Consider the following 13,234-nt stretch of genomic DNA (forward strand, 5'->3'; position numbering starts at 1 on the left):
GAGTTGTGATTCTGGGGGCAAACTGAATTTAGGTGCCAAAAGTTATCTGACGTGTAGAATTCTATACTGTTTCACAGCTACGTTACCCACACCAAAAGATAAAGATTTCGACTTAAGTATACCTGGTTGAGATGGTGGCTAGTAATGCTTTCAGTGTCCTCCAGAACTATGGGTCTAGTCCCCACTAAACGTTACATTCTATCACCTCTCATCTTTCTCTAAATTTTAATGGCAGCTTCGTTTCCAGGGGCGTGTGTCTTGGGCTGCTCATTAATCTTGAGAATTTTCTTTCCCATTGCTAGGGCTGTTATCTGTAATTTCCCCCAAAGTACACAGCCACTGTTCATCCTTTAAGTCATGAACGAGACAACTTTGTAAAGGGTCAAATAGTAAGTATTTTAGGCTTGGTGGGCCATACAGTCTCTGTCACAACTACTCAACTCTCCTGTTCACTGTATTGGAAATTCACCACAGATAACATGTCAACAAATGGGCATGGCAGTGTTCCAATAAAACTTTATTTACAAAACTAGATGGTGGGCCATAGTTGCCCCGTAGGCCGTAGTTTGCCAACCCCCGTTTTAAATCAACCAGAAGACTTTGTTAAGCAGATCAGGTATCCCTACCCTTGCAATCGGTACTTAAAAGTATATCCCTTTTTTGATTTCAAAAGAGAATGAGGTTCAGTCCTCTAAGAATCTTTCCCTCATAAATTCTATCCTGTTGAGGACCACAAACACCAGCCCTTTTATCTCCCACGCTTCTTAACCATGTCAGAGACACTTGTGTAGTCTTTTGCCTTTATCTGCATACGTGTTCAGGTTAGTTATCTGTTTGTTTGCCTTGTCTCTCCCCAAGCGAGCAGATTCCTAAGGGTGGGCATTGTATCTGATCGTGATTACATAGCCCCAAACGCTTAGCACGACTTCAGGTACCCAGAGCATAAATAGGTAAACATCTATTCATTAAGAACAGATTGCATTTTTAAAAGATAGGAAAAAAAGAGAAAGAAAACATAAATACCAGCCATGTGTTTAATTTTACTTTAGTTACAAAAAAGAAAGTCTTGATATTGATAGTAAGTCATACCTGATGCATTGAAGGTTTTTACTATAGTGATTTTAGTTTTTTCTGCAAAGAAGCAATTTAAATATTAGAGCAGAATTGTTGCTTGTTTTTAAAAAACAATTTGCCACGAGTATCATTTTAGTGAAGTGCTAAGAAAATCACACTGTTGACACCTTTACGACGCTACTGGTCATCCCAGCAGCAGAATACATGGGAATCACATACACAGATCATATAGCCTTGGAACAGGGTGGGGCTGGGATTTGGATTCCCATGTTTACCCAGTTATTTCACACCCATTACACCCCCCACTGCTTGTCTAATTCTACTGCACTTTCCATGCGCTGCTGCTAGACAAATCAACGTGGACTTACACTTCAGATAGGTACAATTAAGTAAGTCACTTCGAGTGGCAGGTTGTAAAGAACCGGTGATTCAGAGTAAAAAATGAATGGAAACACAAGATCTAAAACAGTGTATGCTCTACAATCAAGGGAGTGTCCTGCTATTTTCTTTAGGAGCTAATAAAATATTATTGCCATGATAGCGATAAGATAAAATTATTCTCAAAGAGGTTGAAACGATCCAACTACAGTTGTCCAGCAGGCTCACAGCAGATCCAGGACAGAACTGTTCAAACCACAGGCAAATATTAACACACTCAGAAGAAGCAAACCTTAGAAATGTGTTCCCAATGCACTTTGGGGACACAGTCCATGGTTCATTTTTCAGATAATGGAGAAAACCAAGGTCAGAAATCCTTGCTGTAAGGATGGCCAATTAGAAGAGGTGTGTTGGGGCATAGATTTGCAAAGAAGGTCTGTCTCCTAGGGTGAGTGGCAAATTCTGAAGAAAACACAAAGCTCAGGTCTTGGAGAAGCACTTAAGAATGATGACATTACACCAACAGTTGCAGAAACCTCATTTGTGTTATGTGTTACATTGATGAGTTTCCGTTTCACTGTGACTGACCCATGGGCAATGGTTGGTGGTAATCATAGAGGCTGACGGTATTTTGCATTATCAATAAGAATCTTTTAAATATCTTATTTTGTTTGCCCTGATACTTTCCTTCCCAGAGCAAGCAAAACACATCTGTGAAATGAACTTCCGGTTTTAGTAACAAAAGTGCTTTTGGGGAAAAATGTTCAACCTCACCAACAATCAAGACTGTAAAATAGAACCTAAGGAATTGAAAGGTCTAATAAAATATGGCATAGTCTCAACTCTGAGCAAAGGTACAGTGACACAGACATTCTCATTCACTGCCGGCACGCACGTTGCTGGGTACAACCTTTCAAGAAGGTAATTGGGCAACACGCAGATCGAGGACCTTAAAATACTCATCATGCTAACCCATTAAATCCAATCCTTGGAATGCATCCTACAGAAATCAGGAATGAATGTAAGATGTTGACACAAGGATGTTCATTGCAACAATTTCTATTAAAAGAGTAGACACAGCTTTAATAATGTTCAACATATGGTACGCAATGGAATATTATCAAGTCATTAATAGTAAGGGGCAGTGGAAAATACTTAGAATTCAATATGAAGTCAAAAGGGCAAGACATAAAATTCCATATAAACTATGACAATTTTGTAAAAGAGATAGATATATACACGTGTGTGTGTGTATATATATGATACATGTATATATGATTCTGAATGGAAATATACCAGTAATAGTCTTAAGAAAGTAATATTAGAGATTATTTCTATTTTTTCTTTGCATTTTTCTATATTCTCCATTTGTTACGAGCTAAGATACATTACGATTATAATGTTTAATGTTATTTTAAATGGAGTGCTATGGCCGTAACAGTTTGGAAGTTCAGGAATGTGATAACACCAGAATTACTGTTCAATGTCAAAGTAAAACGAGTAGTGACTCAACAAATGAAGGCACAGGAAGTGGGCAAGGAGATAACCTTTAGCAACCCAGAAGACTGACCACACAAGCGAGAAACCCAAGAAGGCAGAGAGGACAAACTATGCTATTTAGAAAGAACTTGATATTACCTGTTTTGTTTAAAGTGGATAATACACTCGAAGTAGCATCTGAAATAATGAAAGAGAAGTGAAGCCTAATTATTGACATGATTAACAAACACGTGCATTGTCTAGGTTCCTTAAACATTTCACTTTTCCCCAAATCCTAGAGAAGTTAGAGAGTTTCGCAAAAGCCAACCGACACTACCAAACGTATTTACTGCTCAACCCGCCACACTGTCCATTCTCCAACCCCCAGACACCATTCCTGAGCAAGTATTCATCCTTTTAAAATGCATTTCTTGAACAGAGGTGATGTGTCTAAAATAGAGCAACACTCCTATAACTATTAGATTGAAATAATCCCATTTATGTTTAATATTTTGTCCCTGTTTTACTCCATTATAATATAAGTCCCTACGGGATACGATGTTTCCAGTTAATACCAACTTTAAGATATAGCCCTGGGGATGCTGAATGGCACACTCTTAGGAAGCAATCTTTAAGCGATTCTAGTTTAACATTAAAGTTCTTGAACATTACATTTAAGTAATTTTTAGAAACGCCTCATTTTGACCTGTTTCACTGAAAATTCCGTTGAAAATCTGTTCTAATTGGTATTTCTTTAAATAAAAATCATTCTATAATATATTATTCTGGATGCAACTTTAGGGGTGAAAAGGCATGTATTACATTAAGTAATGTATGACATTACTTAAAAACCCACATACAATGGATTCAAAACCCACTGCCAAAGGTATTTTGAAGGTGTCCTTTCACTGTAAAAAGTAATTAAACATAAAAATGATAATATCTAGTCCTTCCCATTAGACCCAGTTTGAATTTAAACCAGTTTCGATCAGCGTGAGCTCCACCTATGATTGTTTAGCCCCTTAACCACCAACCACATGGTGCAAATTTTATTTTAACTAAGTAAGGGACCGTGTAAAGCGTTGGGTTTTGACTGCACAACGATGGAGGCTGTCTACCCACAGAGCGGGGGGCACAGAATGTGCTCTCCTGTCCACCTCCCTCCAACACAGCCCAGTTCTCTAGGATGATGAAGAAGGCCGGTTGTTGGTTTTTCATGTCAGACTATTTAAAATTGATACAGTCGTCTGGAAAAGGGCTATCTTTGAACACTCTGTGCCTCCAAATCCATGCCGAAGCATACTGAGGTCGCTGGATGTGCTTTTCACATTTAAACAACCTGCCATATAAAATGTGCTGGCGCTGTGTTGGAGAGCAAGTTAAACAGGGCACTCAAAATGCGATCAATATTTCTCTTCTTTTACAGAACAGTTAGCGTGGGAGGGGGCTGTCCGCCCTCCGTGACAATAAGGGTATTTTCATTTAGCCAAAAAGTTTCAGTTGTTCTCCACGGTTGATGGTTTTGGGGGTTTGTTTGATTTGGGGTTTTTTTGTTTGTTTATTTGAATATAAAAACCTTCAACAGCACTCATTATACTTTTATTCACATTAAGTGTTATCAATTTTCACTTGCTTCAGAAAAATTCTTACCATTCAGGCTTGTAGTTTCAACCTCTTTGGCCCCGAGGGGGGGGGGTGGGGGGAAACAGTAAAAAGGTTTAATTAAATCACAAACTTAACAAAGTGGATGAAATCTTGGTTTGAATTTTTTCAAAATCTTGCCTGCAGCAGTACCATTGGAGTAGGGGACAAAACCAACAAGAGATGATTCAGCTGTAAGAGGAAAAATAACAACAGAATTTTCTAGTTAATACTTTGAAACAATTATTTATTGCATTTTAAAGGAATTAAAACTTTTGAGACGAATTATGCAAACAAGCAGACAACATGCTCTCAGACCAATGTGAATCTGCAAGCCCCATAACCACTCGAGAATAAACACTTCATCAGAGAATTGCTGAGAAAGAACCCAAGAAGTGAAAGGGGCACAGCTGTCTCCTTTTACAGATGAAGAAGTTGACACCTGCTGCCTCAAAGCCTGCTCCTACCTACTGAATATTCAGGAAATAAGTTCAGAGACCACAGCAAAATATGTGACATACTACTTTGAAATCTTTTCAGCCAGAGAATTCTAGAAAACATTTTCTACGTTAAATATTTGTCAAACTACAGGGGCGACTGGGAGGCTCAGTCACTTGAGCGTCCAGCTTCAGCTCAGGTCATGATCTCGCGGTCCGTGGGTTCAAGTCCCGCGTCGGGCTCTGTGCTGACAGCTCAGAGCCTGGAGCCTCCTTCTGATTCCGTGTCTCCCTCTCTCTCTCTGGCCCTCCCCTGCTAGCGCTCTGTTTTTCTCTCAAAATAAAATAAAGCCATAAAAAAAGTAAAAAAAAATTTGTCAAACTACAATTATGAAACATAGCAGCAGATCGGCTCCATTCTGTTAAGAGTGACGCCTGGCAACTCTTCCCATAGTGAATTGAGGGTTAAAAAAAAATAAATAAAAAAATAAAACCACATCGCTATCACTCACCGCTGTACTACCCGATACAATTTCCTAGTAAGTTATTTTAAAATATGGCTGCCACTAAGACAATCAAGTTATAAATTTCCCGTGGAGTACGTCCACTTACGCTAAGAGGTCAGTCTACTGCATACATTTTGCATGTTTACATATTAAAAAGATCCGATGGCTTCACTCGTACAGTATACACAGGAAAAGTAAACACAAACATTTTACAAGTGACACAAGCTCTGCAGTAGGCAGCCTGATATTCAGCCGGTGAGGACAACATTTGGGTGTGTCGAGGCGCTTGGCTGGCCTGTCTGTGTCAGACTGCTCATGCGTTGGCTGAAACACACACACCCTGTCTGTCTTACATTATTGCTTCCATGTTTTGTCATTTGCTACATTTTTTTTTAATTACCAAGGATATTTCTTGAGAAATAAGACGGTTCCTGAGCAAACAGATTCAAAGTGTGGATATGGAATCCTTTGCTCTTGGGGCAAAACAAAACAATGGGCCAAAGCTGTTTTTCAATTAACGAGTATTAATTCTTCTGGAAGTTGGTGAGTGGTAAGAAGAGGCCTGTGGGCACAAGCACCTGTCAGTTCCTGGATGTGCACGGGCTCTTACATTCCGGTGAGTGTCACTCTCCCGCAAGGCACCCAGAACCCCGGCTGTGACTGGAACCAGTGGGTGCCTCCAAAGCTCCATACCCCATATTTCCATGCAAACAGGATTTTGCTAAGATATGACCACGATTAAGTCTGATGCCGGCTATTGAACTAGAAGTAAAATACAGCGGTGCATTTTACCCTAGCAGCTTAACAGCAAGGGGGCGAATCGGTGCAGTGAAAACAGTTTGGGCTTTGGAGGCTCGCAGTCCTGGGTTTGAATCTTTGCCCCATTACATAGTAGTTCATAATAATGATAGTTATTACTTATTGAGGGTTTACTCTGTCAGGTGCATAGGTCATCTCATTTCATCTTCACAACTACCCTATGAAGCTGGTACTGTTACAGTCCCCAATTTATAGATGAAGAAACCGAGGCACAGAAAGGTGAAGAAACTTGCCCAAAGACACACAGCTAGCAATGGAGGCGAGAGGCTGGTGGCTGAGTTCAAACACAAGTAAGTAGTCTGGCTGCCCAGAATGTACCAACATGAGCAAGTTTTATCCTCTCTGACCCTCAGTTTCCTCATTTAGAACCTGAATATAATAATTCCTATACTGTAAGACTGGAAACTGAATGAGATGCCTGAAGACTCCCAAGCATGTATATATATGTGCACAAGAAGTAACAGCTGTCAATATTAATTTTTACTTATTTTTAATTAATTTATTTATCTTGAGAGAGCGCACGCACACAAGCGAGGGAGGGGTACAGAGAGAGAGAAAGAGGGAGAGAATCTTTATTATTATTTTTAATGTTTATTTATTTTTGAGAGAGACAGAGCGTGAGCAGGGGAGGGGCAGAGAGGAAGGGAGACTCGGAAACCAAAGCAGGCTCCAGGCTCCGAACTGTCAGCACAGAGCCCGACACAGGGTTCGAACCCACAATCCACAAGATCATGACCTGCGCCGAAGTCAGGCACTTAACTGACTGAGCCACTCAGGCGCCCCATGGGAGAGAGAGAAGCTTAAGCAAAGCAGGCTCCATGCTCACCGCTGAGCCCAATGTGGGGCTCAAACCCACGGACTGTGAGATCGTGACCTGAGCCGAAATCAAGAGTCAGACACTTGACTGACTAATTCGCCCAGGGAGCCCTTAATTTTATTTAAATTAGTGAACAATAGAGCTCATTTTGATACCACTAAGGATAAAATGTGAGTTGACTCACCCCTTACCATAAAAGATTGTTCTACAACATATGGTATACCAGAAAGAACACAGGAGTGGGAGGCAGAAAAGCCGTGTGCTGCCTGTGCGTAATGGGGGCAGGAGGCTGTGTGACCTTAGGTAAGTGAGTGGGGCTTGACGATCTCGTCGACTAAGGGATGGGACTGGACCGCTTTATCGCTGAGGTCCAGTTCCAGCTAGCAGTCTCAAATGTGGGTTCTATTCCTGGTTCCTGCCACGACGGTCTAGTTAAAAATTTCTCTTTATTTGCCTTCCCATTCTGAGGAGTGCTAAGCCCTCAGAAGCCCTTTGAAAAATATTTGTTCAGAAGCGAATGAGGAAGTATATTGAAGAGAACATCGTGCCCCTCAAATGTAGGGACATTCGGCAGGCTTATGGTCTTGATACTCGTCAGGAAACCCGTGAACTAGACCCGTGAACTAACAATAACGTTGAAGAACCTAACCAGCTACAGTGATGAAAGCCCACAATTCATCCCGCAGATTTGTCCATAAATGTGGGGGCATCAATATGCCTGTCCTCTTGTCTATGTGTGCTATTGGCTTTTCAGGTGCAGGTTTAATGACAGAATGTAATTAACCTTCATGGAAAAAAGCAACTTTGCTGTATCTGACTACGTGCCATATTTCATGGAGAACTTTTGGCATATTGTCCTGAAATTCCCCAAAGTCAAGAAATAACGGTCTTACCAGATGGTGATAACAAACTGGAATTATCGGCATTCTCTGTTGAGGAAAAAGGTGATTTAAAGTTAGTCTAGTGTGTGCAAGAATTTGTAGATGAACATCTTTAATGTAAGTGAATGTAAACTGACTTACAAATAGCTACCAAAAGAGGGCAGTATATTAATTTACTATTATTTTCAACAGCCTCATCAGTCCTCTTCAAATCTCTACAGACACATCTCTGGCGAAGCAATTCTCTAATATAACTGTTGACGGTGCTCGCTATACTCTGTTATATAATGATTTAGTGCATCATAAACTGACAATGATGACTAAGAACTTCAACTGTTGGCTAATATTCATTCGAATTTGTAAAAGGAAAGGTATCTATGTGCATAAACTAAACTTCCATTAACTGTTTCTTTTTTATGTTTTAATTTAATTTAATTTAATTTCAGTATTTTAGAGAGAGAGAGGGAGCACAAGTGGGGGAGAGGGGCATAGGGAGGGAGGGAGAGACGGAGGCGGGAGAGAGAGAAAGAGAAAGAGAAAAAGAGAAAGAGAGAGAGAGAAAGAGAGAGTATCTTAGGCAGGTTCTACGCTCAGCGCAGAGCCCGATGAGGGGCTCAATCCCATGACCCTGGGATCATGACCTGAGCCGAAATCAAGAGTTGGAAGCTCAACCAACTGAGACACGCAGGTGCCCCCAACTGCTTTTTGTACTTTTTGTACCTATTAGCACAGCCTTTTGTACCTATTAGCACAGCCTTTAGACCTTTTAAGTACTACTTATGAGTTAAACTAGATCAGATGCCTCTGAGTTTATAAGCTAAGAGACTGTGTTACTTATTTTGAGAAGATGCTCAGATTCCTTAAAAGTAATTCTATTTTTCTCTCTGTGAAAAATATTACACACTTATTGGAGCAACTTCAGACAAATTACAGATAAAAAAGAAAATTAAAGCCACCTATCATTTCACCACCCAAACGTAATTGACATTAACATTTTGGCATACAGTCTTTGCTCTCTCTTTCTATATTCATATGTATATCTACATATGTATATAGATATATGAATATATGTGTGTATATATGTCTTTATATGTATAAGCAAGATCATATCACATAAACTATTTGTAACCTGATTTTTCTCATGACATTGTATCCTGAACATTGTTCTATATCATTAAACAATTCTCCACAATACCATACTGTATGGCATTTCATTGACTGGATATACCATTAATTTATACATTTTGATGTGTATAATTTTTCATGATTACAAACAATGTCTCAATAAATACTTCTGGCTAAATTTTGGCATCCGAGGGGCACCTGGGTGGCTCAGTTGGTTAGGCGTCCAACTTCAGCTCAGGTCATGATCTCACAGTCCATGAGTTAGTTCGAGCCCTGCGTCGGGCTCTGTGCTGACAGCTCGGAGCCTGGAGCCTGCTTCGGATTCTGTGTCTCCCTCTCTCTCTGCCCCTCCCCTGCTCACGTTCTGTCTCTGTCTCAAAAATAAATAAAAACATTTATATATACACAAAATACATTTTGGCATACGAACTTGGCTATCTCCTTCAGAAATTCCATGATTTTGACTGCCAAAATGCCTCACAGAAAACAAACCAATTAATACAACCCTCTGCAGGACATGAGTATCACTTCCCCAGACTCTCACCCATGTGGGGTGTTATTTTTAAATTTGTAATTTTTTTTAATTACAAAGGAATGATTCTTTCCATAGTGGTATCCTGAAATACAATTTAAAAAAAAAAGAATATGTATGTTTGGAAACTAAACTTGCACAGTGAAACATACCTGGTAGGCTCCAGAAGCCTATTTTCCTGAAGTGGTGGTAGGGTAGGAGTATTTTCTGGGATCATTAAAGCACAATTCTGCTTGAAAGCAAGACCGAATGAGTGCTCAAGTTCCCAATTACCCTGCAGCCACCAAGGCAAATGTACACACAGTGGTTAGTGCCTCGATGCCCCAATTTAATTGGAATTGCTCCTCTTAGTCTCTGTCCTTCAGGGTAACCCTCAGGCTACGTTAATATTCCACCAGTGAGAGAGTCTGTTGAGTTAACAGGAGCTTAATTTTTAAAATACTCTTGGGAGCACTAAGGGCAAATCAGTCACTCACACCTTAGTATGGATTACTTCCAACTGGCTGAAATCTTCTGATCCTGTAGTAAAGACCTACCATAATGGGCCATGTTGACAAGAACTGGGAAGAATCAACATTCAATATGGGCTACTCCGAGAAGGACATTATCAGTGTGGGCAGGTGAGGTGGAGTGGGCAGGGAGCGTGGCACAGGGAGGAAAAAGCATGAAGGTGCTGAGGAAGAGTTGGATGGCATGGAAACAGGGATGGAAAGTGATGTTTCAGGGCAACAGAGACTTAACCGCTTCCCCTCCAATTCTACCCAGGGGTTGACCAGAGCCACCAATGATTCCAGCCTTGTCCACTGCTAAATCCTCTGACGCGACAGCTAGGGCTGGCCTCTTCCATCTTGGAACCTAAGAGGCTCCCAGCAACGATCTACACTGATGAAGGGAGGAAATCTCGTTCACAAAACCAGAGATTTTTAAATTGTTATTGTCCACTTTTTTTCTCTTGGCATTTTCTTTCTTCTAGGGGCCCAAACGCTTAGTGACTAACATCGTACTCATTTTTTTCTCCCATTACGATCTTCCCACATCACTCCTCCTGGTCCAAAATAGGGACGTCCCTGTAGGCCTTACATTTTCCTGACTATCAGCCCATTTCTCTCAGGCTCTCTCCTCACTCACTTCCCATCTGTTACAATCAAAGAGGTGGTCGGCATTTCCAATGAGTCAAATATTTGAGCCCCGTGCCATTCTTAGGAGACAAAACATTTCCATTGTTACAAGGATTCATAAACAAAGAAAGGAGAAACATTTAAATTTTTCAGATTTTCCTTCGGAAACATCCAAAGAGCAAATTTTAAAGCATTATTCATTTATTGAAGCTTCAATTTAAGTCAATAAATAAAATTATTGCGATATGCCTATAAATTTTACTCAACGTGACTCTCTAGTGATGTTTCAAAACCAAGTCCGTATACTCCAATTGTGATGAGCGGGACTTAGGCATGCATATGCTGCGAATGGAAGCCAAAGACAGGAACTGGGAACTCAAGAAACCGGCCTTCTGAATGGAGTCTCTTATCCCACGTCACCTCCCTGACCCTTTCTTTCAGTTACTACAACCACCTCTGCAATCCCACAGGGCCAAGTGTGGTCTGAGCACTGTCATGCGAACACCTTACTGTCTTTGCCCCTCCAACTCCATATATCCAAAAACTCATCCCTCATCACCCCACATCATTTCCATATCCACTTAGTTCTTGAATTTGATAGTATTGCTGGTAACATCAGCCAAATAATTTAAGGTGGAAATCTCAGTGTATTAGCTTCCTGTTGCTGCTGTAACATATTACCATGAACTTAATGGTTTAAGACAACACAAATGTGTTAGGTTAGAGTTCTGTAGGTCAGAAGTCCAATATGGGTCTCATCAGACTAACATCACAGTGTCAACAGGCTACGTGCCTTTCTGGAGGCTCTAGGGGTGAATCTGTGCCCTGCTTATCTGGGTTACTATGGGATTCAGTTCCTTGCAGTCATAGGACCAACGTCCTCATTTTCTTGCTGGCTATCAACTAATTCTAGAAGCCACCCACATTTCTTGGTTCATGCCTCATTCCTCTATCCTCAAAGCTAGCACAGTGGGATGGGGTGGGGAGCTCCTTCACCTGGGGCATGCTTTTGACTCATTCTTCTGCCTCCCTCTTCCACTTTTAAGAACTCCCAGGATTAGACTGGGACCACCCAGGTAATCCACGATAATCTCCCCATCCCACAGTCCTTAACTTTAATCACAATGTGCAAAGTCCCTTTTGTTCTGTAAAGTAACATATTTACAGGTTCCAGGCATTAGGACAGGGACATCTTACAGGACCCATTATTCTTCCTGCCATACTCAGAAATCCAGGTTTTTTTTTAATTTATAGAAAATATAAATCGCAAGGAACCACCCTCTATGGAAAACAAAATCCCACAGGGGTTAAAAGAAGGGCCTGGAAACCCAGAGTTGGTTTCAACAATAGAACTGATTGTACAAATCAAATGCTCGCTCTCTGGCCATTACCCCTGACTCCTCCCTTCTCCAACCTCCATGTCCAGTGCGCCCTTCTCACCGTAACCTCCTGTGCGCCCTTCTCACCAGAACATGGGGCTATTGCGAGGAGTAAAGAAAGATGGCGGATGTGTGACAAATAGCAATGGCAAACAGTGGTTGGTGCTTCCTGTGAGCCAGGTTAACACTTCATACATACTTTATTATTTAATCAGCCAACAACTCCAGGAGATATGTGAATTCATCAGCATCAATCCATTTCAGGGCTTGAGAAACAGTCTGGGTAAGGCCCCACCAGTAATTCACTGTACAGCTGACATTTGAACCCAGACAGACTGACTTCAGAGCCTACCCTCTGAGCCTCTATTCTATCCTGCTTCCAATGACAAACTGTAGACCATAAACTAGTATATAAATGTAGGCTATTATTATTAATATTCCCTAATTGCTCTCTTGTCCGTTCCTTCTTCCCACTGCTCCCTTCTAAGCCCAGGCCTTGATCCCTCATACTTGAGTGAAATATTAGAACCCCAGAATCTTCTAATTGCAAAGGGTCTCCACGGTCTTTGCATTCGACTTCCCGCCTTTTGCAGTCAGCCATTGAACAAATGCCTACCACTGGCTCGAGATCCCAATTCAGCTCCCAGGCAAGTTCTCTCTCTCTCACACAGTGGGAATCGTGCTGAGGTTTTTGAAAGTTTGAATTACTTACCGACATTTAAAAATCAGGTGATTTCAAATGCAATTCCAAATTTTCACCTTGCTAAAATCGGGAGTTTTAGATGACTTCTTTAGGTCAGCTCTCTGGCCCTCTAAAGCATACTCTGGGGCTGCAAGAGCCAGTGGAGGTGGCTCTCTATTTTTATCTTAAAGTTTATTCCTTGACTACACCATTCACTCGGCACTGTCTATGCCATTCACTCGCCATGTGTTGGGCATATACTACCGGGCACTGTTATTTAACTTTTCTACTGTACGTCTTGTGTTCCCCACTAGATGCTAAGCTGCTTGATGCTTTATTATCCTCCGGGAATCCAGTCCAGTGTCC

General features: G+C 41.1%; 1 protein-coding gene across 3 annotated transcripts in view; it reads right to left on the minus strand.

Annotated features, from left to right (window-relative positions):
- Nucleotides 1–13,234, minus strand: part of ADGRG2 (adhesion G protein-coupled receptor G2) — a 67,663-nt gene that overhangs the window by 34,907 nt on the left and 19,522 nt on the right. For 2 of the 3 annotated variants that reach the window (XM_047075972.1, XM_047075970.1), the window contains exons 2-6: nucleotides 8,045–8,080; nucleotides 4,714–4,764; nucleotides 4,582–4,605; nucleotides 3,091–3,129; nucleotides 1,090–1,131 (exon numbers count right to left, since the gene is read on the minus strand). In XM_047075972.1, coding sequence (XP_046931928.1) covers nucleotides 1,090–1,131; nucleotides 3,091–3,129; nucleotides 4,582–4,605; nucleotides 4,714–4,764; nucleotides 8,045–8,080 — 192 coding nt within the window. The remainder of the gene's footprint in view (nucleotides 1–1,089; nucleotides 1,132–3,090; nucleotides 3,130–4,581; nucleotides 4,606–4,713; nucleotides 4,765–8,044; nucleotides 8,081–13,234) is intronic. The other variant, XM_047075971.1, reaches the window with a different exon arrangement.

This window comes from Lynx rufus, unplaced genomic scaffold (genome assembly GCF_022079265.1).
Source record: "Lynx rufus isolate CCGP_SWC_20201006 ecotype Redwood Valley unplaced genomic scaffold, mLynRuf1.p SCAF_14, whole genome shotgun sequence".
NCBI lineage: Eukaryota > Metazoa > Chordata > Mammalia > Carnivora > Felidae > Lynx > Lynx rufus.